At 42.8% G+C, this 23,634-nt stretch overlaps 1 protein-coding gene across 3 annotated transcripts in view; it reads right to left on the reverse strand.

The window, feature by feature from the left end:
- Positions 1-2,740: 2,740 nt before the first annotated feature.
- CREB3L2 (cAMP responsive element binding protein 3 like 2) overlaps positions 2,741-23,634 on the reverse strand; it is a 75,402-nt gene continuing 54,508 nt past the window's right edge. For 2 of the 3 annotated variants that reach the window (XM_065742700.1, XM_065742698.1), the window contains 8 exons: positions 16,192-16,373; positions 15,390-15,536; positions 13,729-13,787; positions 12,302-12,370; positions 5,766-5,865; positions 4,626-4,752; positions 3,751-3,976; positions 2,741-2,840 (listed from right to left, as the gene is read on the reverse strand). In XM_065742700.1, coding sequence (XP_065598772.1) covers positions 2,765-2,840; positions 3,751-3,976; positions 4,626-4,752; positions 5,766-5,865; positions 12,302-12,370; positions 13,729-13,787; positions 15,390-15,536; positions 16,192-16,373 — 986 coding nt within the window. In that variant the 3' untranslated portion in view covers positions 2,741-2,764. The remainder of the gene's footprint in view (positions 2,841-3,750; positions 3,977-4,625; positions 4,753-5,765; positions 5,866-12,301; positions 12,371-13,728; positions 13,788-15,389; positions 15,537-16,191; positions 16,374-23,634) is intronic. The other variant, XM_065742699.1, reaches the window with a different exon arrangement.

Raw genomic sequence — 23,634 nt, forward strand, 5'->3', positions numbered from 1 at the left:
CAGTTTCACTCAGAGGTGGCAAACCGTGGGTGCTCTGAAACAAACAGATCACTTAAGGAATGTTCTAAGCTATGACTCTGCCCACCTACATGGGCCAGCCATATCACAGTGGAACATTCAATCCCACCTTTCTCCTGACACCCCAGTGACAGTGGTGAGACACTGGAACAGGTTGCCTAGTGAGGCTGTGAATGCCCCCTCCCTGGAGGCATTCAAGACCAGGCTGGATGGAGCTTGGAGCAACACCATCCAGAGGGAGGTGTCTCTGCCTATAGCAGGGGGGTTGGAACTAGAGTATCTTAAAGGTCCCTTCCATCCCAAACCATTCTATGATTCTGTGACACTTTGCTGACCTCCTGTGGCTGAACTATGCAGCATCCCTTGTGACACCTTCAGTGGCACCCACTAGTAGTGTTTGCTATTTAGGTGAAGCCTTGGATCACTGATCCAAAAAAACCATCTAAAAGCCATTGTGGAATACTGGAATGATGCAGAGAACCAAACAGGATCATTGTGAAGGGAAAGAAGTTTTAAGGGGTCGCTGATCCATGCCAAGGAGGGAATTCTTGCAAAATGGTCAACAATGGCATTCTTCTCTCATTTCTATCAAAGGTAAAATATTAAAAAGATGCTTGCATAGATGAATAGGACATAAAATAAAAAGTACATCTGTAAACTAACACTCACTATTAGCTCATGGAATCGGGCACACATTTCACGCTCACTAAGGTGAAATACCTTCTTGAAATGGCACAGTGGAGGCCAAACCAAAGCCCGCTGTCATCCACCAAATTCTTTCCATTTCTTTCATAGAGCTTTGAGTTAGGTCTAAGAGCAGGTAGCAAAAAGGACACCAAAGAAAGTCTAAAGAGGATGAAGAACAAGAAAGGAGCAGGCGTGGCAGCTGCTACAATAAAATACAAATCCAATATTTTACAAAACAGAATACTTGCAGGAAATATCTACTGTACATAGTAAAAAAATTACTTGTAAGGCTAAGTTAGTTAGTTTTTCCCTTATTCATCATAAGGGAAAAAAAAAAGAAAAAAAAGAGTTATAAGATTGTTTTGTTGTTTCCTTTTCTTAATGGACTTACGTTAAACTGTAAAATAGCTATGCTAGTCTGTTGAATTAAGATTTTCACATTAAATTCATTCCCAATAAAATCTGGCATTCTGTAGCAATAAGAGCAATCCCTGCTCAAATCATGGGCTAGAATTGGCTGTGCCAACCCAAGAAGCACAAGTCAGGCAAAGGCATGAGCAGGGTACCAATAGAAGGACAAGTCCTAGGCAACAGCTACATGGGAGAAGAAGGAAGCACGGCAAAGTAAAAAGTGGATTGGACTAGGATCAGATTTTAATATCGTTCTTAGTTTTTCCACTACACTTTGGGTCAGTCACTTTACCTCCCTATGTGCCTGCCTCATTCCTTTTTTGGCTTGTCTGCTGCCTGCATACCAACTCTTCAGGTCAGGAGCTGCCTTGCCATACATTAAATACAGCATTTAACCACCTCCAGGCCTGAAATGTATGCATCTTATTTGGACAAACAGTTGGTTGGTCTAAGACCTCATCCCTAGAAAAAGACATATGAAGAAGAGGAGGCCTATGACTATTTTAGAGCAATTCAAGTTTAGAAGGGAGGGAATGTTGATCCAATATAATTCCTTGAACAAAATCTTGCAAAGCTAATAAATACTATTTACAACAGTAACAGGAAGATGGAAAAAAAAAACAAAAAGGAAAACACAAGACTTGGTCTACATGAGAAATTCCATAAACGCTACTAGAAGCCAATAAATAAAATCCATATGGTCTTCTCAGGAGGCACTTTCGGTTTAAGACTTAACATTGATTTAGTTTGTAGGGAAGGAATTGATCCGAACTAAACAGATTAGCCTTAAGCAGACTAAAGAACATCCACTCAAATCACTGCCTAAAGTTAACAAAACCTGCTTTCTAAACAGGGTCAGTTAAGTTACTCTGTTTCTCCCACACAGTGTGACAAGACAGTGACTGATGTTTGCTTGAATTCCACAAGGGTAGAAGCAGTAGGGACACCTACCAGGTTTGCTTCCAATGCAAAGAGAAACCTGTTTCACTAAACAATATAGGGGCTGCTGAAGAGAAGAGAGAAAGATGTAAGGGAGGATAATTCAGCACCGTCATTGTCCATACATCTCTTGCCTGTGCTGTTAACCAAACAGGATCAGGGTCCATTCTTGTGCCTTTATAGGCAGATGAAGCACATGCTTCTCCCTCCTTCTAAAAAATCTCAAGTACTACAGACCAGTGGGCATGGAGCCATGACTCAAGCTTGAGCAGCAGCACGCTGCATCTCCTATTTCTCTCAGTTACATTCTCTCAAGAGAGTCATCAACCACTTGCTCCCATCAGTTTTGCATATTCCACTCTTCTACCCAATGACTTCATACACAGATGACAATGTATACATGCAGGCACTGACACACATACAGAGAGCAATCATCAGCACACTGCTGGTATCGTTTGCCATCATAACTCAACCCTGCCCTTGTATTATCAGACAGGAAAGAAATAAAAGCAAATGTAGGGATCCTGTGAAGTAAGGAAGGGAGTCACAAGACGAGAGATTCCATCTGCAGTCACAATCTCACCAGTCAATGCAGAATTTGGTCAACTCCCTCTTTTGTGCTTTGGTTCACTGAGGATGACAAGTCAGGGGGACTTTGGTTGAAAATACCTGGGAAAGAGGGAAGTCAAGAAAAAAGGCCTTTTTATTTTTAAGAGGTGGCATTGACTCTTCTATCTATTTCAATTATCTTCAATGTTTCGTTTCCTTCTATTTCGGAGTTGACTCTGTAGGGGAAAAAAAAAGCAACAACGAAGGTTAACACTAATAGTCATATTTAAAAGTGCACATCCTGCTCAAATTGGCTAATCCAAAAAAGGCACTCAGTATTTTAACAGGCAGTTGTCAGTTGCAGTATGATAACACACTGAATTAGTCATCTCTTTGGCCCTGGTATAACTCTGACACACTTGTTCAGAAGGCGCACTTGGGGTGACACTCTCAACCTAGACGTCTGAAAAGCATTCCTCCTAACACAATCCAACTCTTTGATGTGTTTGTTACTGCTTGTTAACAGAGACCAAGACCTGAGGCAACAGAACAGTGGCAGGACAAGTAAAGGTCCACTGGAAGAAAAACTGCAGCCATATATTTTACTAGTGAATCTCTCCTCACAGAGGACCCAAACATACATTCATGATAAAAAAAAAAATTATGAAAGAATTCCACATTAAGCAGTTCAGAGAACCTTACAGGTTTTTGTTGTTTGTTTTTTTTCTAAGTCAAATCCTGCTAACCTTCCTCAGCATGCATTAGTAAGATTGCTGCTGTGGGAAGTTTCAGCTCTTCACACCCTACACTCTTACAAAGCCCCATGAATCATAGCCTCACACTTCCACCGAACTGGCAAAAACTTACTCCTTTAGGGGATATGCACATAACTGCTTAAAGAAGTGGAGGAGGCAGAACTAATGGGCTTACAGGGGCTAGCATTGAGTTCAGTAGCTTTGTTACTGGAGTATTATTGCAACCACTTCTCCAGACAAGGGTGTCAGTACCTTTGCCTATAAGCTGCTCAGACAGACCGAAGTGTTACTTCAAGTTGCACAGTGCCCAGAATAGCACAGTCTTACTGCTGGCCTCCATGAGAGAGACCTCAAACACCTGTCTCACTCACACAGTCCACCATGCACTCACCTGTGCTGCTGTAGGCCCAGCAGCACCGCCTTCTCTAGCCGCGTCTCGTTGGCTATTGTGAACTCCATGATATCATCCCGCTGCATCACCGGCACAGCTTCCAGAGCTAGCGCCGCATACTTAGGGGGATCTGCATGCCTGTCGTTTCGATCTGCAGATGAGATCGGGCTGGACGACTCCTCCAGTTGGTGAGGCTCTTCATAAATTAGCAAACTCCGTGATCTCACTGGGTACGAAGACAGAAGGCAAAAGAGAGATGAGAAACAAGTAGGTCAAAGAGCACAGCACTGGTCATCTCAGGAAATGGAAACCGTTAGAGCGGAACTAGAGACGCAAAGGTCTCTTCATCATGATTAATTGGTGGTTTGATAGCTGTGGGAAGACACTGCAGCAATATTCCAGGCAGGAATCAAGGAAGTTCTTCACAGAACAAGAGCAAAATGAAGTAATCACTTTAATAATGTAAGTTTAATGCAACCACTTCTTAACTGCTATGTAATACTAAGCTTCCCATTCAATCCTCAGCCCCTCAGATGACACTGGCAAAAGAAACACCAGCTGATAGTTGTTCTTACTGACAGTATGAACATGTGGAAAGGAGCAGAAATCAAGTTCTCCTTTCTCCAAGCTACCTCTTACAGACTACTAGTTCCTCAAACAGAAACAAAAAGGCTCTAAATTGAAGTACTGAGCAGATTGGTGAGGAAGGGCTTTGTTAATCTTTATGAAGTCTGCTGTCATCAGCATAATTTGCCAAGATATCTTCTTTGAAAACCACAGCCATCTAAGTAGCAGAAAAAGCAAGAGGTGCCTGGGGAGGGCTTTGGGGATGGAGGTGGAAAAGAAGTGATGAAGAGCAGGCGGTGGTCACTTACCAATGGAGTCTGTGTAGGACTCTGGTGAGGAATGCTGCCTGGGCAACACCATCTTGGTAGCAGAAGGATATGGTCCATAGCTCTGAGAGAAGCTGCCAAAAACAACTGCAAAGCACAGCACCACCATCTGGCAATGGGAGAAGGTGAAAGAGGTTAGGTGCACCATCTCTCGACCCACACATAGAATCATAAAGGTTGGAAAAGACCACTAGGATCATCTTACCAACCACCAGCCTATCCACACCATGCCTGCTAAACCTCAGTGCCACATGCACATCAAAACAAAGAAGTGACACAAAGCAGATCTGATATGTTATCAAAACAAGTTACTTGAGGCTATTTTTGTCACTACCTACAACACCTCTTAGCAAAGGCACATACACAAGAACGAATTCGGCACTTTAATGCTGGAGCTTGTCTTCAATGTTTGACATCATTTTGGCCTCTTGCCTTATTTCTTCCCAAAGCTGAAAAGCAGACACAACTGCCATGTGTGTTTTACAGATACTGTTGGGAATTTCTAAGGTTATTTCTGCTGCTGGCCTCAGTCTTGCTTAAAAGTGACGGAGAGGCTGGCAAACGATGAAAACAGCATAGGCCTTGAATATAACTTCCATCAATTTATAGCACAAGCATAAAGGGAACTTGCTGGCTGAGTGTAAGGAAGGAAGAGCTTCATACTAACCCCTTTCTTATCCTGACAGACATTACTGAAATAGAACAGAAGTAGATTTACAGCCTTAGTCATATTTTTATTCAGAATTAAAAGTTTATTTTTACTGGTATCTAAAAGCTAAAAATCAAAGGGCACCCTTGTTTTCATTTTACAGCTCTAGATACCATTTCTAACATAAAAAATTGTAGGAAACAATAAAACAGGTCACCAAGAGGAGTAGTGCTGCTTCCTTCAGTGGTGCAGCAGACCTGCAAAAGCACAGGCCTGGCCTCCTCCACAATTTATTGCATTTCCTTCATAAGTCAGGAGTCTCACCTCCCTCAGAATCAAGTGTTAAATTATCAAGAGAAATTTCCCAACCTGAGAATTTTTAAGTGTTCTGCTTAGCAGAACAGGGGCTGTGCTTTTGAGCAGTGGAAACAGAACCTCATCCTCTCCAATCCCTGGCTTTAGAGAGTACTCACCATAAGACAGGTCCCTGTCTGTGTACTAGCTGCCTTACATGAACGGGACACCTTCCCAGCAACCATGGCCTGGAGTCTCTGCAGCTGCTGCAGAAGTGTTCTAGAAAGCAAAGACAACAGATGTGAGCATCAGATGTGCTGATCTACTTGCTTTTTGCTTCAAATTCTACACCTATCTGGCAGTAATATGTTTAGCTGTTACAATAAGACACAGATGACTGAAGTCCTCCCCTTGAAATTAAAAGTAAGGAATGCGTCTAATTTTTACAAAATCCAGTATGTATTAGTAGTGGATCTTTCAAAAAGATCTTTTCCCATTCCCTCAGCTGAAGGTCCTGAACAATAACTTCTTTACCTTATTCAGACCTTCTAAATAAAAAGTACTTCCAGACTTTCTCTAGGAAATTCTGGAAAGTGTTCGAACAACAGGAATTGCTCTATGTGCAAATGAGTGACTGCTTGTACAACCTATCATGAATGGAGCAGAAGTTTCACAATTATTTGAAATGGTGCAAAAGCAAGTCTGTCATTGCTATTACTGGTGGTAGAAGTATACTTCTACACTGTTCTTCTGAAAACTTGCTGTACAATGAATTGGATCATTTTTGAAGAAAGGGATTTAAAGCGTAGACTTAATTTCCCATAAATACATTTGCCAAATGAAGTACTTCATTGCTATTTGCCAAACTCTCCAGGAGTTTACAAAAAACACTGTTGCTTGAAGCAGCAACTCTGACCATGCCTTTCAGAGGTAACAATGACAACAGCAATTCTCTGCTGGTTAGAGTCAACTCTTGTGCACCAGGAGGGTATCCTTTTGCCTCACTTGCTGGTTTTCTTTTGCTGTAGCATCACCAATGGCTACGGTCAGGATATTATCATTTAAGTGGGAAACGATCTCAAAGAATAATTGACACTGGGTTTTCACAACAGTTTCCATTTTGTTTTCATATGAGCTTTCTAACAGAGAAGGAACAACCCAAACATCTGGCCTGGACACAGTCAAATATCATACAATGTTGCATCAAGACATCAATTTTGCTGTTCGTTTCCAATTTTATTTTTCACTTCTTACGTAAGCCTCACTATCTGTTTCTGAGGGTAACCCCCATAGAACTCCAGGCAATAACTTTGGAGACCATGACATCAAATGCTAGAATGAGAGGCAAGGTTAGGATGTCAGAGAAAATAGAAAGATTATTTTAAGATCAAACCAGCTAAAAGCTAATTGTAGGACAGACCCAGAGGTGCCTTTACAGCTCAATATACACTTGTCTGGCATTATTATAGACTTTTTTTAATCATCAATGATCATTGCTAATTAGAGTTTAATGCATTCAAGGACTTCAGGAATGCATCCTGAAATGAGCACAAGGCATGCTCACAGCACAGATTTATCTGGGCCAGCAGATCCTTTTCAGCTTATTAAGGGTGTATTGCATGCTCTCGAGAAAAGAGGTTATTCTGCAGCTCAGTATTAAAAAGAAGAAATTGATGCATTTGAGTCCTTCATTCACTGTTAGAGACCACAGACAAATTAAGAGATGAAAACAACATCCATCATGTCAGTGAAACCATCCTAACACTCTTCTCTCTGCTACCATCTCTCACCAGTCTCTTCCTTCCATCCACTTCACAGCACAGGGATCAAAAAGATTTGCATACAGAGGATATATCATTTCATGGCACAGTACACACTACATACAGTATTCCCAGCGCATGCCGTGTTACACAGCAATGCCTTTTTAGCACTGCAATTTCTGTGCTATTATGAAAGATTAAATCACTCCCAACCTGTTTCAGGCTTGAGTCATTGGGTTTGACAGAGAAGAGCTCTGTGGCTTGAGAAGAAAGGAGCTCTTCTCCTCGGCTTGAGAGCTGCAGACTTGAAATGCTGATCACTCTTGCCTCTTTCTGTGGAGGCATCAGTGAGAAAAGAGCTAATGGCTGTTGAGAATACCAATAGAGAGAATACGTAGTTGTGCTCATCTCTGCCTTTTTGTGTCCCATTTAAACAACCTGCTGGGAAGAGTGGGCCTGGAGTGCTGATTCCAAAATGTTCATTTTGAAAAGTATAATTATGGAGGTATACACAGAAGAAGATTCATCTCTCACCTTTCTGACCAACTACATTCACATGAAATGTCTTTCTCCCTTGTTCACTTCAACAGAACGTCTGCTGAGAGGACAACAGACACTGGCTCAGATATGATACAATAGGAGTTTACTTTGACATCATCAAAATGGGAGCTTTCATGCTCTATCTGAATAGGAAATGTTGGAACACTGGATTCCAAGGTGAAAAGATCTTTCCCACACTCAAGCTGCCTTCATTGTTAGTGGATGACTACAGCAATGACCTGGACTAAGAAGAGAGGGCTAAGGAGCAGTTCCCTGGAGCAGTTCGCTGCTCTGAAGAACAGGGACTAAGCTTATACCAAGATATTCCCACTAAACTTCAGTAGGAAGACTAAGAATGCTCTTAGTGAAACATACTGCCAATGGCTAAATCCTAACAAGAGAAAATGCAATCCCAAAGCAGCGTGCAGAAGGGGCTTTGTACCCACAGGGATTATTTTCACTGTGTCTGACACATTTCGCAGTGATATTCAATTAGAGGGTCACCTCCGCAGGAGGTGTGAACGTGCTTTCACGCTTTTCCCTGCCAAGACAACCACCTAATAGGAAAGCTGTAAAGTAACTGAAGACTCCTGCTTTCTTTTCCAACACTCCCAGCAAATCCACTCTGCCCATGATGTCTTATTTTCATGTACGCATTCACAAAACGCTCTTCAGAAGGATTCTTTTCATTATCAGAGTAAGGAACAAGTCAAGGCTTCCCCTCTGCTTCCAGTGATGCTTTCAGTCAGCAGAGGAAATTTGTCACTGCAGGACCTAGTCATATGGGACGCTTCCTCAATACAATATTCCTCAACGTAGTATTTCAAGGATCAAAACTTAACTTTGATTGATAAAAAAGGAGAAAAAACATTCTCTTCCAATTTTACACATAGATTACTTCTCTGCCTGCCCAGTCAAGGTAAGGTTTTCACTGAAAGATCTGAACACTCCAAAGCAAAATAAACAAAACAAACAATCCTCTAATTTTCTAATTTGAATCACAAACAAGAAATCCCAGTATTTTTTTCATCAAAGATGCTTCCGCATAAAAACACTGTCCTGATGCTTAAAAAACAAGGAGTTGCTCCAGTGCTGCCAACCTTTATCAGCTGTTATGAAAGTGGTATAGAGTGCAAAATGTCTCATTGTAACTTAAATCCAGATGCAAAGCCTTCTTGCAAAAGGCTTGGTAAAGTGGGCTTATCAGCCTCAAATGAAGGAACAGACATGTAAACCAGCCAAGTCAGGCAGTTTTGGTGCCGATAAACCCTTGGTGGGTCAGACTGGTATGCAATTCAATTTGACTGAGAGTTACAACAGCATCTTAAGCAGAAGCAAGAGCACTGCAGAAACATCCCAATCGTATTTATAAAACCACTGCCTTTAAGGTACTTTCAGAGTGGACATCTGCACAACTTACTAGTCATTACTTCACCAGAGCAACTCTAGCAGCTACTTGCATGCATTGTTCACATGTCTCAGCAATATTTACACTCATAATCACATGCTAATCCCTATTTCTACCAATTTCTCCAGGACAAGTGACCACCAATATATTTCTAAATACAGATTTAATAGAAGTGAAGAACAAAGGTACTTCTCGTGTGTCACACACACAGTACCTGGTGTTTCAATCCTGTCTTTAAGCCCAAATAGCCATGGCTCCTACCTACACAGCACTGGTGTCATGGAGAACAATCAAAGCCTACACTAATGGCAGCTTCTGCCTTCAGTCCCAGTGTCACCAGATGAATGGATCAAGCCTTCTTGGCAACGGAGACAAGTCAGCTCAAGTCTTGATGTAGCTTTTTCTCACATCCTTCTAAGACATCAGTGACCCAAAGCCAATGAGATCCTGGCTCACCTGGGGCTACAAGACTTAAAAGACACGCTAGTAATAAGGTATTCCTGTAGTTTTGAGAATACTACCTAGGAAGGAACTTGGATGGGTTTCTTGTAAGAGGCTGAGTCACTTAAATTAGGAGAGGAAACGTATGCTAGTGTTCTAATACTGAAGAAGCCAAAAAAGCTGCAGACACCCACTCACATTAATGAGAATTAAAAACGCCCCTGCATCTTGATCCCCAGACTCCTGCCTTGCCTTTTAAGATATATGAAAGGCAAAGAAGATACTTTTGGATGCAATTTTTTTGGACCACATCTGCAGCTTTTACGTCAAGTCTTTTCAGATCTGGAATTTCAGGCTAAGGCAGTCTCTCAGGGAAGGTTCTTCTAAATTTTTTCATGCCACGCTTTTATCAGAAGAAATTGCAGCACTTCCATGATTTGGAGCCAGAAAACGTAAGCAGGGTTCCCTAGGTATGTATCTGTGCAAAATTTGTTCTATATATAGAGAATAACAACATACTCTGAAAAACTGGTTGCACATACAGAAGGAAAACTCTGGTGTTTAAATAGTTGTGTATTTAGGAAATTGCCTGTCAGTTCCTCTCAACTCCAGCCAGACTATAAAAACACATTGACTGCACATACATTCGCATAAACTTTTAGGTGAGCAACTACAGACCAATTTTCCAACATTAAAAAGCATAACAACTTTGTCTTCATCTACACTGAATACGTCAGCATTTCCACATGCAATCACAGTACTATTTTCCTGTTCTTATCCTTTTCAAGTCTTCTGATTTTCTGGAAAAAAAAAAAAAAGAAAAAAAAAACCAACAACCCAGCTATATCACTGCTAGATCTACTTCTAAATAAAACCTTAAAAGAAGTTTTCATTTTTTTACTGCATTAAATCCTCAAAGCTGCAACCGAAGTCAACTGGGTCCATGTTTTGGGCATATTAAATAAATTATATGTGTGCATGACTGTGCTAGGAACTTAGAAAAATAAGGAACTTTTACAATTTTTTCAGTACTCAAATTTGAAGCCTTAGCAGTTTTTAGGTACAGTTTATATCTAATACCCAAACCAGCATCACCAGGAGATACAAGAATTTTTGTGCAGAGGGTCAGGAACATCTGCTTCTCTGCAGGAGACTGCATATCAGTATCGGTGCTCTTGCAGAAGAAAGAAAACAATACAACTCATCGCATATGCTCTGAGCATGAGGGATAATATCACATAGACAGATAGGTATTTTTAAAGCAGTTAGCATTAGGGAATAGATAAAATAACAAGAAGATGCTAAAGGGAATAGATAAAATAACAAGAAGATGCGAAAGGCCCTGCCTAAAAAACTGAAAAACATTAACAAAGCAGTTCTTGTAACTATAGCTTCAACAACTCAATAGATGTAAATAGTTGACCAAACTTATGCAAACTAGGGAGAAAATTCAAGGCTTGACAACAGGTTGTCCCTGAGTGGTCATTCACAGATGGACTCTTCCTTATAGCAGCTGGTTTCAGCACCTTCAGTACTGGGACAGATTCTGAGAGTCAACTCTACTCCACACCTACAGAACAACTCCTGCCTCTTTTATGTAAAATCCTGCAGGAAGATACAGGAGGGACAGAAATGGCTAGGCTCCCTTCAAACAAGCAGCAGATGTCTTTATGCATGAGAAGTGTGTGGGAGACACTCTCTAGCAAATTACAGTGCTAGAGGGTCTGGCTCCATGAAATTAGAGATTGGATCCGGAGATTAGAAACAACACATGCCACTCAATTAGCAATACACTGGCTGCCAGACAACCTCTAGGGCCATTTTTCATGGCTGTGGGTCTTATCTATAAAATCCAGCCTTCTCCCACACTTCATTGCTACCATCACGTTCAGCAGCAATATTCAACCATCATTTCAAATGCCTCTAACCAGAAGGTATTAACAATTGACTCATCTAGTACCTACTCATTGGAACCTGCCTTCATTAGAGAACACACTGAGCATAAGCCATGACTGACACTCCACTCTTGGATAATATCCAAAATGATGAAATGGGAAGCTGATTATCCCTACAAAGGAAGTTTTCTTTCCTAAAATGAAAGATACTAATGGTGTGTCAGACGATCAGAACAGTGTACAACAATTGCAATGGTATCTAGCAGTCCAGTGACTAAGCGACTAAGTTCTTGAAGTGTCACGTTGCAGGTCAAGGCCTTCTGTAAAAGCAGTCTTTCACTGACAAAGGACAATCTGGAGAATTGGGCTGCAGTTTTTTGTTTGGTATCAATAATTAATCACGTTTCCTTAGGCAAAGGAAGAACACAAAGAAGGGTAATAAAAGGTAAACAAACAACAGGCTAGGGAGGTGGTTTAAGAGCTGATATCAAAGCCCCTATGTCTTACATTGCACTGCACTGTCACAATAACTGTTCTCCATCTCTTTCTCTGACATTAGCCAGATCAGATACAGCTATTCTTCACATTTCAACTGATGTCTTAATTTTTAGATTTTATTTTTTACTGTAATATCACGCTCCATCTTTTTTTTTAATCCTTTCATACCTTACCTGTTAGTACTTTCCAGGACTTCAACCTTCTTACGTAGCTCACTGTTTTCATTTGAACAGTTTTCAACTCTGGAGACAACACAAGGAAAGATTAAAAAATGACTGTTTTTTACATTCAAGAACTTGTAAAACAACCCAAATTTTCTTTCACAGAGAGCTCTATGATTTTGCCTATATCTAATGAAAAAGCTAGCCCAACTAAATTCAGTGATAATATTTAATCTTAATTCATGGTGTAGTTGGCATTGCAATAGATACTACTAGCTGCAGAACATCAGCTCATAGTACTTAAACTATTGGCCCAGTTTATTCAGGGTGGTCTATAACAACTTTTTAATCCTTGAAATAGCAATAAGAAAGACCTTGCTATGACCTCCTATGTGCATCAGACCACAGGACAGATACTCCAAATGTCACTGAATATGATGTTTGCATTGTTAGCAATTATTCTGTGCAACAGTGTTCCATGTGTACATTTCATTGTTAGGATAAGGCACTAAGTAATGCAACAAATGTCAATCTCCTGAAATCAGATCCTTGAATTTCAAGTTTATAGAGGTTAATAAGCCAGAAGATTCACTTCCAAGAGAGTACTCATTTCTTCACTGTCCCTGAAAACTCCCCTAAACTAAAGAATATTATCATTTGACCTGCGACATAAGAAGTCAAAGTAAAAATATGGGACTCCTATAAGACAAGCAGAACCATCCTGAATAGCTTTGTGAGGAAAAACAGAAAGAGAACTACTTTAATATCTGTACATATATGCTGCAATTTCACAAGAGTCTTAACTCTGAGAAATCAAGGCTCATCCATAAAGAGATATGAACAAAAGTAAATTACATCAAGGGTATCATCATAAGAAATAGTTAATGGTTTTTAGCAGATCCATCTGGTGAAGTGCATAAGAAAAATACCGAACATTTCTCTCTTAGAAGAAAGATTAATCTAGGATATAAATCACTAACTGAGGGCTTGGCCTTTTCTTGCTAAAGGAAGGCAATTGGTCACGTTTTTCTCTGCTTATTCTCCCAGGAAATCTTATCTCACACACTTCCTATTTCTGGTTACACTGGCACCAGAAGACAGACTATACTCACCCTAACCCTACTTTTCTGTGGGCAATGCCTCTCCACTAGACTAGCACAGTTGCCTGAGTGGAAGGCTAATAGTAGACAGGTCTTGTCTTACATAATGTTCAAGGTCTTTGCCAGCACATTAGCTATGTGCAGGTGATAGGCTGTTACGTACACAGCACCTCAGCAAACGTATAGGCAGACTAAAGAAGGGCCTTTTCTCAGTCACAACCACGAGATGGCAGCTGGCACTTTGTGCACAAAACAGTCCCATCAGCAGCAGCTGGATCCCTTCCTATTTCAGCAACCAGTGCCATTGGCCCATTTGAAACAGGAAGGGGGCTGGCTTACTTTTTTTCCAGACTGTCCATGTATTCTTTCTTTTTTCTTCTGCTTTCCTGGGCAGAGATCTAAGGAAAAGGGAAGCAAAACACCAAATATTTGAAAAGGAAAAAAAAATAAAAGCAGCAGAGATGAATTAATAAACTAGTAAAAAGCCCTGACATTATTAGATTCAGGCTTCAGTTCCGTTCTCGTTCCTATTCTTGGCAAGCAAATACTGACTTGGTCCATTTCCACATTCTGAAGCAAGACTGCTCCTCTCAGGAGTAGAAAAAAGATCACTCTCTGCTTTACAGAACTAACCTTAAAAAGCAAATCAGATTCATCTGCAGAGAATATCCAAGCACAAATGCGAAAAGACAGGAGAATGTCTTGCTTCTGGGAGAAGGAAAACCCATGCATACATGGGAAAGCAGTCAAATGTAAATCAACAATGTGTCCACACAGCAAAGAACATCAACCAGAGCTGAGCTATGTTACGAGAGTGTAGCCAGTAGGCCAAAGGAAGTATCTCTTCCCATCTACTTAGTACGTGCAAGACCACAGTTGAGAACCATGTGAAGTTTGGGGCTTTGAAATAAATACTTGGGACACACTGGAGTAAGTCTGGAGGGCAGCCTCTGCTACAATAATTATGCTGGAGCACATGATGTGTCAGCATAGGCAAAGAAATCTGGGTTTGTTCAGATTTAAAAAGAGAAAGGTAAGGAGGGAATCCTATTGCTGTAGCAAAGATTAGGTCAGTCTTCTCAGAATTATACAGCAAAATGACAAGAACATCAAATACAAGCTCCAACAAAGGAAATTCCAATTAAACATTAAGACTGTATTATGTTTTTTAACCAGAAAAGCAACATCATACGGAAACAGGTTGCTCAGAGAAGCTGGGGACTCATCATTCAAACAGCAAGACATAACTGGACAAGCCATTTAGTAACTTGATCTAAGCTAACTCTGCTTTCAGAGCAAGGAGTTGGATCAAAAGACCTTTAGCAATTCCCCCAATACGAGTGTCTCTAATAATGCACATGATAAAATGCACAAGGAAATTTTTTTTTTGAAAAAAAAAATAGACAATATTTCAATTCACTGTGGGCAAATTTACACCTCTGTCTGCAAAACCAGTAACAGAATACGTCAACCTTCAAAAGTGTGCTAATATTCTCCAGAATGAGTGAATTGGCTAGGTCTGAAAAAATGCTTTCCTCCACTAGTTCTTTGCTATTTGGGAAGATACTCATTTATACACTTAAACTACTCATTTAAAAGTCGAGGAATTCAGTGATCAGAAGACTCGGGCAATGAAATACAAAGTCAGACTTTAAAACTTCAAATGGTGAAAAAGAGCACCTTCACCACCATGGAAAGAACACAGAAGTCTTTGCCTATCCATAAGGGAAAAGACTGAACAGTTTTTAAAATGGAGCCAGGCAACTTGATACCCTGCTTGCTAAATACTCCATTGTTCATGTGTTCAGGTAAATACCAAGACAGAGGGGGACTGCCACAGTGTGATAGATGTGTTTAGGAACAAAGAAAAATACTTTGTTAACAGACATCTTACAACATTCAGCAGTACCACAGGTCACTGCTACTGAAACCCTGCAACATTTTTAAATGAAGGCTGAGCAGGAATTACCCAGCAAAGCTGCTAAATGAACATTATTTACCTTGTTCTTTATTTTTCTGCGGATTTTCTTCAGCACTTTCTCCTCTGCTTTTGTCAGGGGCAGTTTGGTAGGGATTGGGTACCCCTCTGCTATCAGCGTCCTCTTCTCCTCCTCTGTCAGGATGAGTGGGCCAGTCCCCTGCAATTTCTGCAAGCGTCACAGAAATGAAATGTAACACTAAGTGCACAAAGCCCCATTGAAAAGGTGTTAGGGAACAGAGACTCTACATACTAACTCGGCAGTCTCTTGCAACTGGAATGAATGGAGGGTGAAGACCTTTTAGATAGCTTCCATTTAGAGACTGAGATGCTTTCAGCCTAGCTCTGAACACGCCGAGGCCACCAGTAAAGCTTCTCTTGGCTCAAGAAAGGAAAGAGACAAATGAGAAGCATTGCTCAAAATCCCTCCCTAAAAGTCACCACTTGATTTCCAAGACATAGCAACAAGAGGACAGATGCAGATGTACTAGGGACAAATTAACTCAGCAGGGCTGGGTCCTAACAATCCATACCAGGAGAAACTTCATGACAATGCTCAACCCCGCCTCAGTTTAGAGAGGCACATGTCATTCCTTGTGGGAACAGGATATATAAATGAGCAAGAATAGCTGGATATGCAGTTTTGGCCAGAGCCGGGTTAACCCAAAGAATAATATAAATTAGCAAACGTATGGAAAAAACTGAAATTTAAAAGCACAAAAGCAAAACACACAAACAAAAACACCACCACCACCAACAACAACAAAAAACAAACAAACAAAAAAAACCCAACTGACAGATGTTAAAAAAAAAGCTCAACTTACATGTGGTGCAGTCAGGAGAGGGGAATTGGAGAGCGCTGATGCTGTACGTGATGCCACTTTAGCTGTGGCTTGCAGCTGGATTGGGCTTGAAGGAGGGAGAGATCTAGCTGGGCTCTGCCCTCCCTCAGAGTCACTGCCATGACTGCTGGGAGGGGTTGGAGGCAAATGCAGGGGATCAACTGCTGCATGGCAAGAGAGAAATACAGCGTAAGGATTAGAGGTGCTAACATAAGCTTTCACCAGCCAATTTCCAGGACCAGATACTTTCCAGGACTTGGACCCTTTGCTGGATGATGGCTCAAGCAAAAGTGGCAACTTGGAAGATCTTCAGAGCATGCAGGTCTCCAAAAGAGGAATGAAACACAACAGCTATCTTTAGGTCCAACAGACATAACAACAATCTGCTCATCTGCTCCAGGCCTTTCTGCCTACACTTGCACTTCTCCAAAAGCCTTGAGATTTAAGTATAAGCCTCCAGCATAAATACTCTGCTTGGGAAACCACATTAACAGAGAGGGCTCTGAGCTGGCATGCCTTCTCTCCAAAAACAACAGTCTTTCCCAACCTTACTATGGATTCAACAAATTACCAGCACTTCTCAAGAGAAGACAATGTTCATACAACATGTTAAGGAAGAAGAAATTCTATCCCCTAAGGAAATGGTCTGACACAACTGGTTGGTAGTGAAAATCTCTCAACAGCAAAGGCTTTAGTGGACCAGGAGCAGCAAAAGTAGCAACCCTAGGAACCTCTCTGAACATTGTGCTATCCACAGCCAAAAGGAAACTTGCACTGCACTGGCAGCCAAGAGAACCTGTGCTACAACTGGCAAGCCCAGTGCTGCTTATGACCAAATGGGACCAGATCAAGAGAAAGCGCACAGTGTCTTACCTACTTAGATTTCATGAACAACTGAATTATGGCTGATTTGGACATCTACTTTTTTAAAAATAAATTTACAGCAATCACGGTTGGGTGTAGGACGAAAAAATCAAGTGGTAGAGAACAAAGAGAGAAAAAGAGTAACGAAAAAGTTATTTTACACAAGCTTCTTTGGGCTAGCATCTTAATTCTAGCAGTTGCTTAGTCTTGCAAGACAGTAAGGTCTTTAATCTCAGAAATTGAGCAATTTCATCTACATTTTAGGTTAAGATACAAACTCCCTTCGTCCCACCTGCTAAGTCAGTTGCTTCCCTTCCTAGGGCAGTTCTATTTATCTACATAAATTAATGCACCAACAGAAAATCAAGTGTTCCTTCTGTGATGCAGTTATCTTCTTAATTTTCAGCCAGAATATTTGTCTCTTTCAAAATTTTGGGGTCAGTAGATGTATGGGAACTGCTGAATCACGGCCTGAACCACTGATTGGTCACCTGAGGTGAGCACCAAGTCAGCCATGGGGGCACAGGTGAAGGTGATATACCTGTGTGGGTGGAAGGGGTGGAGCCTAGTTCCTCCTCTCTCAAACCCCATTTAAGGGCTGACCACCACCAGGGAAGGATCTCTTCTTGGAGATCCCTCCCATGTGGAGTCCTCTGCGAGCCTTGTCATCTTAAAGGTGAGCCATCTTCTCTTTTGTATTACCTGTATAACTGTTTGTATAGAACTACTTGAAATATACCATCTTCTATACTATTCCCTGGTGGAGTATCGTCATTAGGAGTTATTTACTCTACATTTGGCGAGCCAGGCAGCTCTAACTAAATCCATAATGTCGTTTATTTGGAGTATATTTAAATGGGCCAAGGGGGAGAACGTTACCCCCCTAGAACAGACAATCCCTGGTCTAATTCCAGGATTCATGGGGTCACCCTACTATGGATTGGCATCCGTTATTGAGAAATGGGGACCCATGCGGGTTCCAGGGACTGCCGCTCCTTCTCCATCTTATTTGACTGACTACTTTGTAGGATTAGATAAAGACATACTTATTACCAAGGAGCGGCGGTTAGCTGCCTCTGCAGTAGCCTGGCCATTAGTAATGGCCATACTCAAGTTAGATGTCGCAAATGTTAATATGGAGACTGAAAATCAGTTATTACGAGACCGTATTGAGAAACTGGAACAACAGCTGGGTACGTTAACAACCAAAAAGCCTGGCCTAAATGTCCCCACAAGACAAATAAGGAATATATTGGTAGAAGACACCCCAAAATCAGAGGAAGAAGACTCTGATATGACAGGGGAAAAGATCTCTAAGGCAGATCTCGAAACTCCATCTATGATGGACCCATTCGAGATTCGGCCTATTATAACTCAAAAAACAAAGAAGGTACAGGATAGACCAGCAGGGGTGCCTCCTGATCAATGGCCCCCTGCAGAAACCTGCCTCCATGTGACCGCTCGTCCATATACAGCTAATGAGTTGATGGACCTAGTACAGCGGTTCCATCAGAAACCAAGAGAAAGCATACCATCATGGCTCCTAAGGTTATGGGATGCAGGAGCTGAAAGTGTTTTAGTAAATGGAACAGAAATGTCAAAATTAGCATCTATAACGATAAACCCGGCATTAAGACAAAGATTATATGCAGCTGTCCATTATAATGAGGAAAACCATTCTATTATAGATTGGTTGATGGCTGCATGCCGCTTAACATGGCCTAACAAAACCGATATCCCTCTTAATACTGGTTTGTGGTCCTCTATGGAGGACCTCCAGACCTATATCAGAGAACTGGGTATGAGGGAGGCTCTGTATGCGGACACTTTTGAAAGCCCCGATACGGAAAAATTTACAGCGGGCATGAGAGATCTAATACTACAGCAGGCCCCCTCCCACCTATATGGGATGTTGGTTTCCATATTAAATCCGTTGGTGGCATCAGAAGCCATCGTACAGCAGGCAGCCCAGTTAGTAGCAGACTTAGGGGAGACGGAGCGCGTAAGAACCAGGCGTAATGTTCGTATAGTGGAAGATGCTGAGGCCTTCCCTATTAGAACTAAAAAGCCTGCTCCACGGATGCCCCGATCAGGCCCCGTACGGGTATCCCGGAGGACTATGTTTAATGATCTCATACGGGCTGGGGTTGCATTTACCAAAATTGATGGGCAACCCAACCATGTTTTGTTACAGCTGTGGAAACAGCTTAGAAATGATCAGAAATTTCAGAGTGCTCCCAGAAAATCGGGAGTACGAATTATAGAAAAAACACCAACAACAACCTGGAATTTGGCTGACTTTATAATACCGAACAGAAGGAAAAAAAATCCGCAGGTGTCACAGGCTACAGTGCCTGAGCCACCTGTGGCAAAAGATTTAGATCTGGCAAAATTCATGGATTAACGGAAAATTCTGGTCCCCATAGGGCCTCTAGCTGTGACCGGAGGCCCTATGTAGAACTAACAATATTCTGGTCCAGGACAAATGTGCAGAAGGTGATGGCTCTAGTGGATACTGGCGCAGAAACATCAATTATATATGGAGACCCAACGAAATTTAAGGGTAATAGAGTGATGATTGGTGGGTTTGGGGGACAGACTATTCCAGTCACCCAGACGTGGCTGAAATTGGGGGTTGGGCGTCTCCCGCCCCGGGAGTATAAGGTGTCGATTGCCCCAATTCCAGAATATATCTTGGGCATAGACATTCTATGGGGTCTGGCTCTCCAGACAACTGTGGGAGAGTTCAGACTACGGCAGAGGTACATTAGTATCCGGGCAATACGGACAATATTGAGGGGCCATGCGAAACATGAGCCCATTTGTTTGCCAAAACCACGCCGGATTACTAATGTAAGACAGTACAGACTCCCGGGTGGACAAGAAGAAATATCAAAAACAGTACAGGAATTAGAGAAAGTAGGTATTATAAGGCCTGCACACAGCCCATATAATTCCCCCATATGGCCAGTACGGAAGTCGGATGGAACATGGAGAATGACGGTGGATTATAGGGAACTGAATAAGGTCACGCCGCCCATCCATGCGGCCGTACCCAATATTGCCTCCTTAATGGACACTCTTAGTAGGGAAATTAAAACCTACCATTGTGTCCTGGATTTAGCGAATGCGTTTTTTAGCATACCTATTGCTAAAGAATCACAAGATCAATTTGCATTTACGTGGGGAGGCAGGCAGTGGACCTTTCAGGTCTTGCCACAGGGGTACGTGCACTCACCAACATACTGTCATAATTTGGTGGCACGTGACCTGGCTGATTGGAGGAAACCAAACAGTGTGAACCTATACCACTATATTGATGACCTCCTGTTAACATCCGACTCACTGGAAGCAGTAGGGGAGGCAGCAGATTCATTAACTGCCTACCTAAGTGAAAGAGGATGGGCTATCAATCCTCAAAAAGTGCAAGGTCCAGGACTGTCCGTAAAATTTCTAGGGGTAGTCTGGTCAGGAAAGACCAAAGTATTACCTGATGCCGTCATAGATAAGGTTCAGGCATTTCCAGTCCCTACAACACCAAAGCAGCTGCAGGAATTCCTGGGTATATTGGGATATTGGCGTTCCTTTATACCTCATTTGGCGCAGCTGCTGAGACCTTTATATAGACTTACCAAAAAGGGCCAATTATGGGACTGGGGGAGAACAGAACAGGATGCTTTTCAACAGGCGAAACAGGCGGTTAAACAAGCCCAGGCACTGGGTATATTTGATCCTACCCTTCCAGCTGAGCTTGATGTTCACGTAACTCAAGATGGCTTTGGCTGGGGCCTGTGGCAACGTCAGAGTTCTGTTCGGACCCCCATTGGATTTTGGTCTCAGGTGTGGCATGGAGCAGAGGAAAGATATAGTATGATTGAAAAACAGTTATTGGCTGCCTATTCTGCATTACAAGCGGTAGAGCCAATAACCCAAACGGCCGAAGTTATAGTCAAGACTACATTGCCAATCCAGGGGTGGGTAAGAGATCTGACCCACCTTCCTAAGACGGGGGTGGCCCAGGCACAGACGGTGGCACGATGGGTTGCCTATCTCAGTCAGAGGAGTAGTCTATCTTCCTCACCGTTGAAAGAAGAGCTTCAGAAGATTCTTGGCCCAGTAACGTATCATAGTGATGCACCAAAACAAACTTCGGTTGCTCCACCACAGAAGAGTCCCGTCCAGGAAGGAAAATATCCTATTCCTGAAGATGCCTGGTACACGGATGGGTCCAGCAAGGGCAACCCAAGTAAGTGGAGAGCAGTAGCGTACCATCCTGCCACAGACACAATCTGGTTCGAAGAGGGGGATGGTCAAAGCAGCCAGTGGGCAGAGCTGCGGGCGGTGTGGATGGTTATAACCAAAGAACCTGGTGATGGTATCCTGAATATTTGCACAGATAGTTGGGCTGTGTATCGGGGGCTCACTCTTTGGATCGCACAGTGGGCCACCCAGGATTGGACTATCCACTCCCGACCGATCTGGGGCAAAGATATGTGGTTAGACATATGGAATACAGTCAAACACAGAACTGTGTGTGTCTACCATGTTTCTGGTCATCAACCCCTACAGTCACCAGGAAATGATGAAGCCGACACACTGGCCCGAGTTAGATGGGTTGAGAACTCTCCATCTGAGAATATCGCTTACTGGCTACATCAAAAGCTGCGGCATGCTGGGCAGAAGACCATGTGGGCAGCCGCTAAAGCGTGGGGACTGCCCGTACAACTATCGGACATCGCTCAAGCATGCCGAGACTGTGACGCCTGCTCTAAGATAAGACCGAGGTCGTTGCCTGAAACTACAGCCCATCTTGCTAGAGGACACAATCCTCTACAGAGGTGGCAGGTTGATTATATTGGGCCTCTCCCTCGGTCTGAGGGGGCGAGATATGCCCTAACCTGTGTCGACACCGCGAGTGGGCTAATGCAGGCCTATCCAGTACCAAAAGCCAACCAGGCATACACTATCAAGGCACTCACAAGGCTGATGGCTGCCTACGGGACACCGCAAGTCATCGAGAGCGACCAAGGAAGTCATTTCACGGGTGCAGTGATACAACGCTGGGCAGAAGAAAATAATATTGAGTGGCGATTCCACCTGCCATATAATCCAACGGGGGCAGGCCTTATCGAACGTTACAATGGTATTCTCAAGGCTGCCCTGAAGACAGACTCTCAGTCCCTGCAGGGGTGGACAAAGAGACTCCATGAGACCCTGCGGGACCTGAATGAAAGACCTAGAGATGGCAGACCCAGTGCCTTGAAAATGTTACAAACAATATGGGCCTCCCCACTTAGGATCCAAATTACGGGCACCGATAATGAAGTGAAACCTCAGATTGGCAATGAGAACAACCTTCTGCTCCCTGCCCCTGAGGACCTAGAACCAGGTACCAATAGAATAAAATGGCCCTGGAAGGTGCAGGTAGGACCACGATGGTGCGGCCTACTTGCACCTTGGGGGAGATTATTGGAGGTGGGGGGTTCGGTAGCTCCTCCGGTTATAGGTACATGGCCTACTGAAATAATGGTTAACACTCCAGTCTTCATTGCTAAGGGGACCCCTATCATGTCTCTGTGGCAGATCAGGACACCCCCTTTGGTGCCTGATATAGTCGTACAGCCACAGACATCGGGTCAAAGGGTTTGGTACAGGCGACCAGGGCGTGCCCCTGTACAAGCTGAAGTGTTAACCCAAGACAGGAATACGGCCTGTATCTTGCCCTGGAAAGCGGATCTTCCCCTCTTGGTACCTCTAAAACACTTGTATTACTCCCCATAAGTCTATGAATCACCAGAAGGAATCAAAACAATACTGCAGTGTTCCAGAGTTGTTATAAGACCATGTGAAGCATCTGGTGATGGTCTAACCGGGACTGATGACACGTAAGATGGACCTGCACTGTATGATTACATGCTTCCAGTAGATACCACCGAGCACTGGCCCAAAGAAGAGTTCGACGGATGCGCCGATCATCACTCATATCAGATTACATCAGCATGCGTTGCGACGGGCAATTATGTAAGCGTCGCGATGTATTGGGTCTCTGTATCAAGGGGAACTCACCTTATGGTTACTTGATCAGTGGTTCATGTCGTGAAGGGGTGGAGTGTATGGGAACTGCTGAATCACGGCCTGAACCACTGATTGGTCACCTGAGGTGAGCACCAAGTCAGCCATGGGGGCACAGGTGAAGGTGATATACCTGTGTGGGTGGAAGGGGTGGAGCCTAGTTCCTCCTCTCTCAAACCCCATTTAAGGGCTGACCACCACCAGGGAAGGATCTCTTCTTGGAGATCCCTCCCATGTGGAGTCCTCTGCGAGCCTTGTCATCTTAAAGGTGAGCCATCTTCTCTTTTGTATTACCTGTATAACTGTTTGTATAGAACTACTTGAAATATACCATCTTCTATACTATTCCCTGGTGGAGTATCGTCATTAGGAGTTATTTACTCTACAGTAGATTATGTGCCACAAAGCTGTGTTTTACAGTAGGGACAGAGATCATCACTCTTCCTACTGCTTCATGTATATAGTACAAAGGGACCCTGGTGGTTCTCA

This window comes from Cyrtonyx montezumae, unplaced genomic scaffold (genome assembly GCF_038088225.1).
Source record: "Cyrtonyx montezumae isolate F1298 unplaced genomic scaffold, pur_monq_1.0 scaffold_3, whole genome shotgun sequence".
Lineage (NCBI taxonomy): Eukaryota > Metazoa > Chordata > Aves > Galliformes > Odontophoridae > Cyrtonyx > Cyrtonyx montezumae.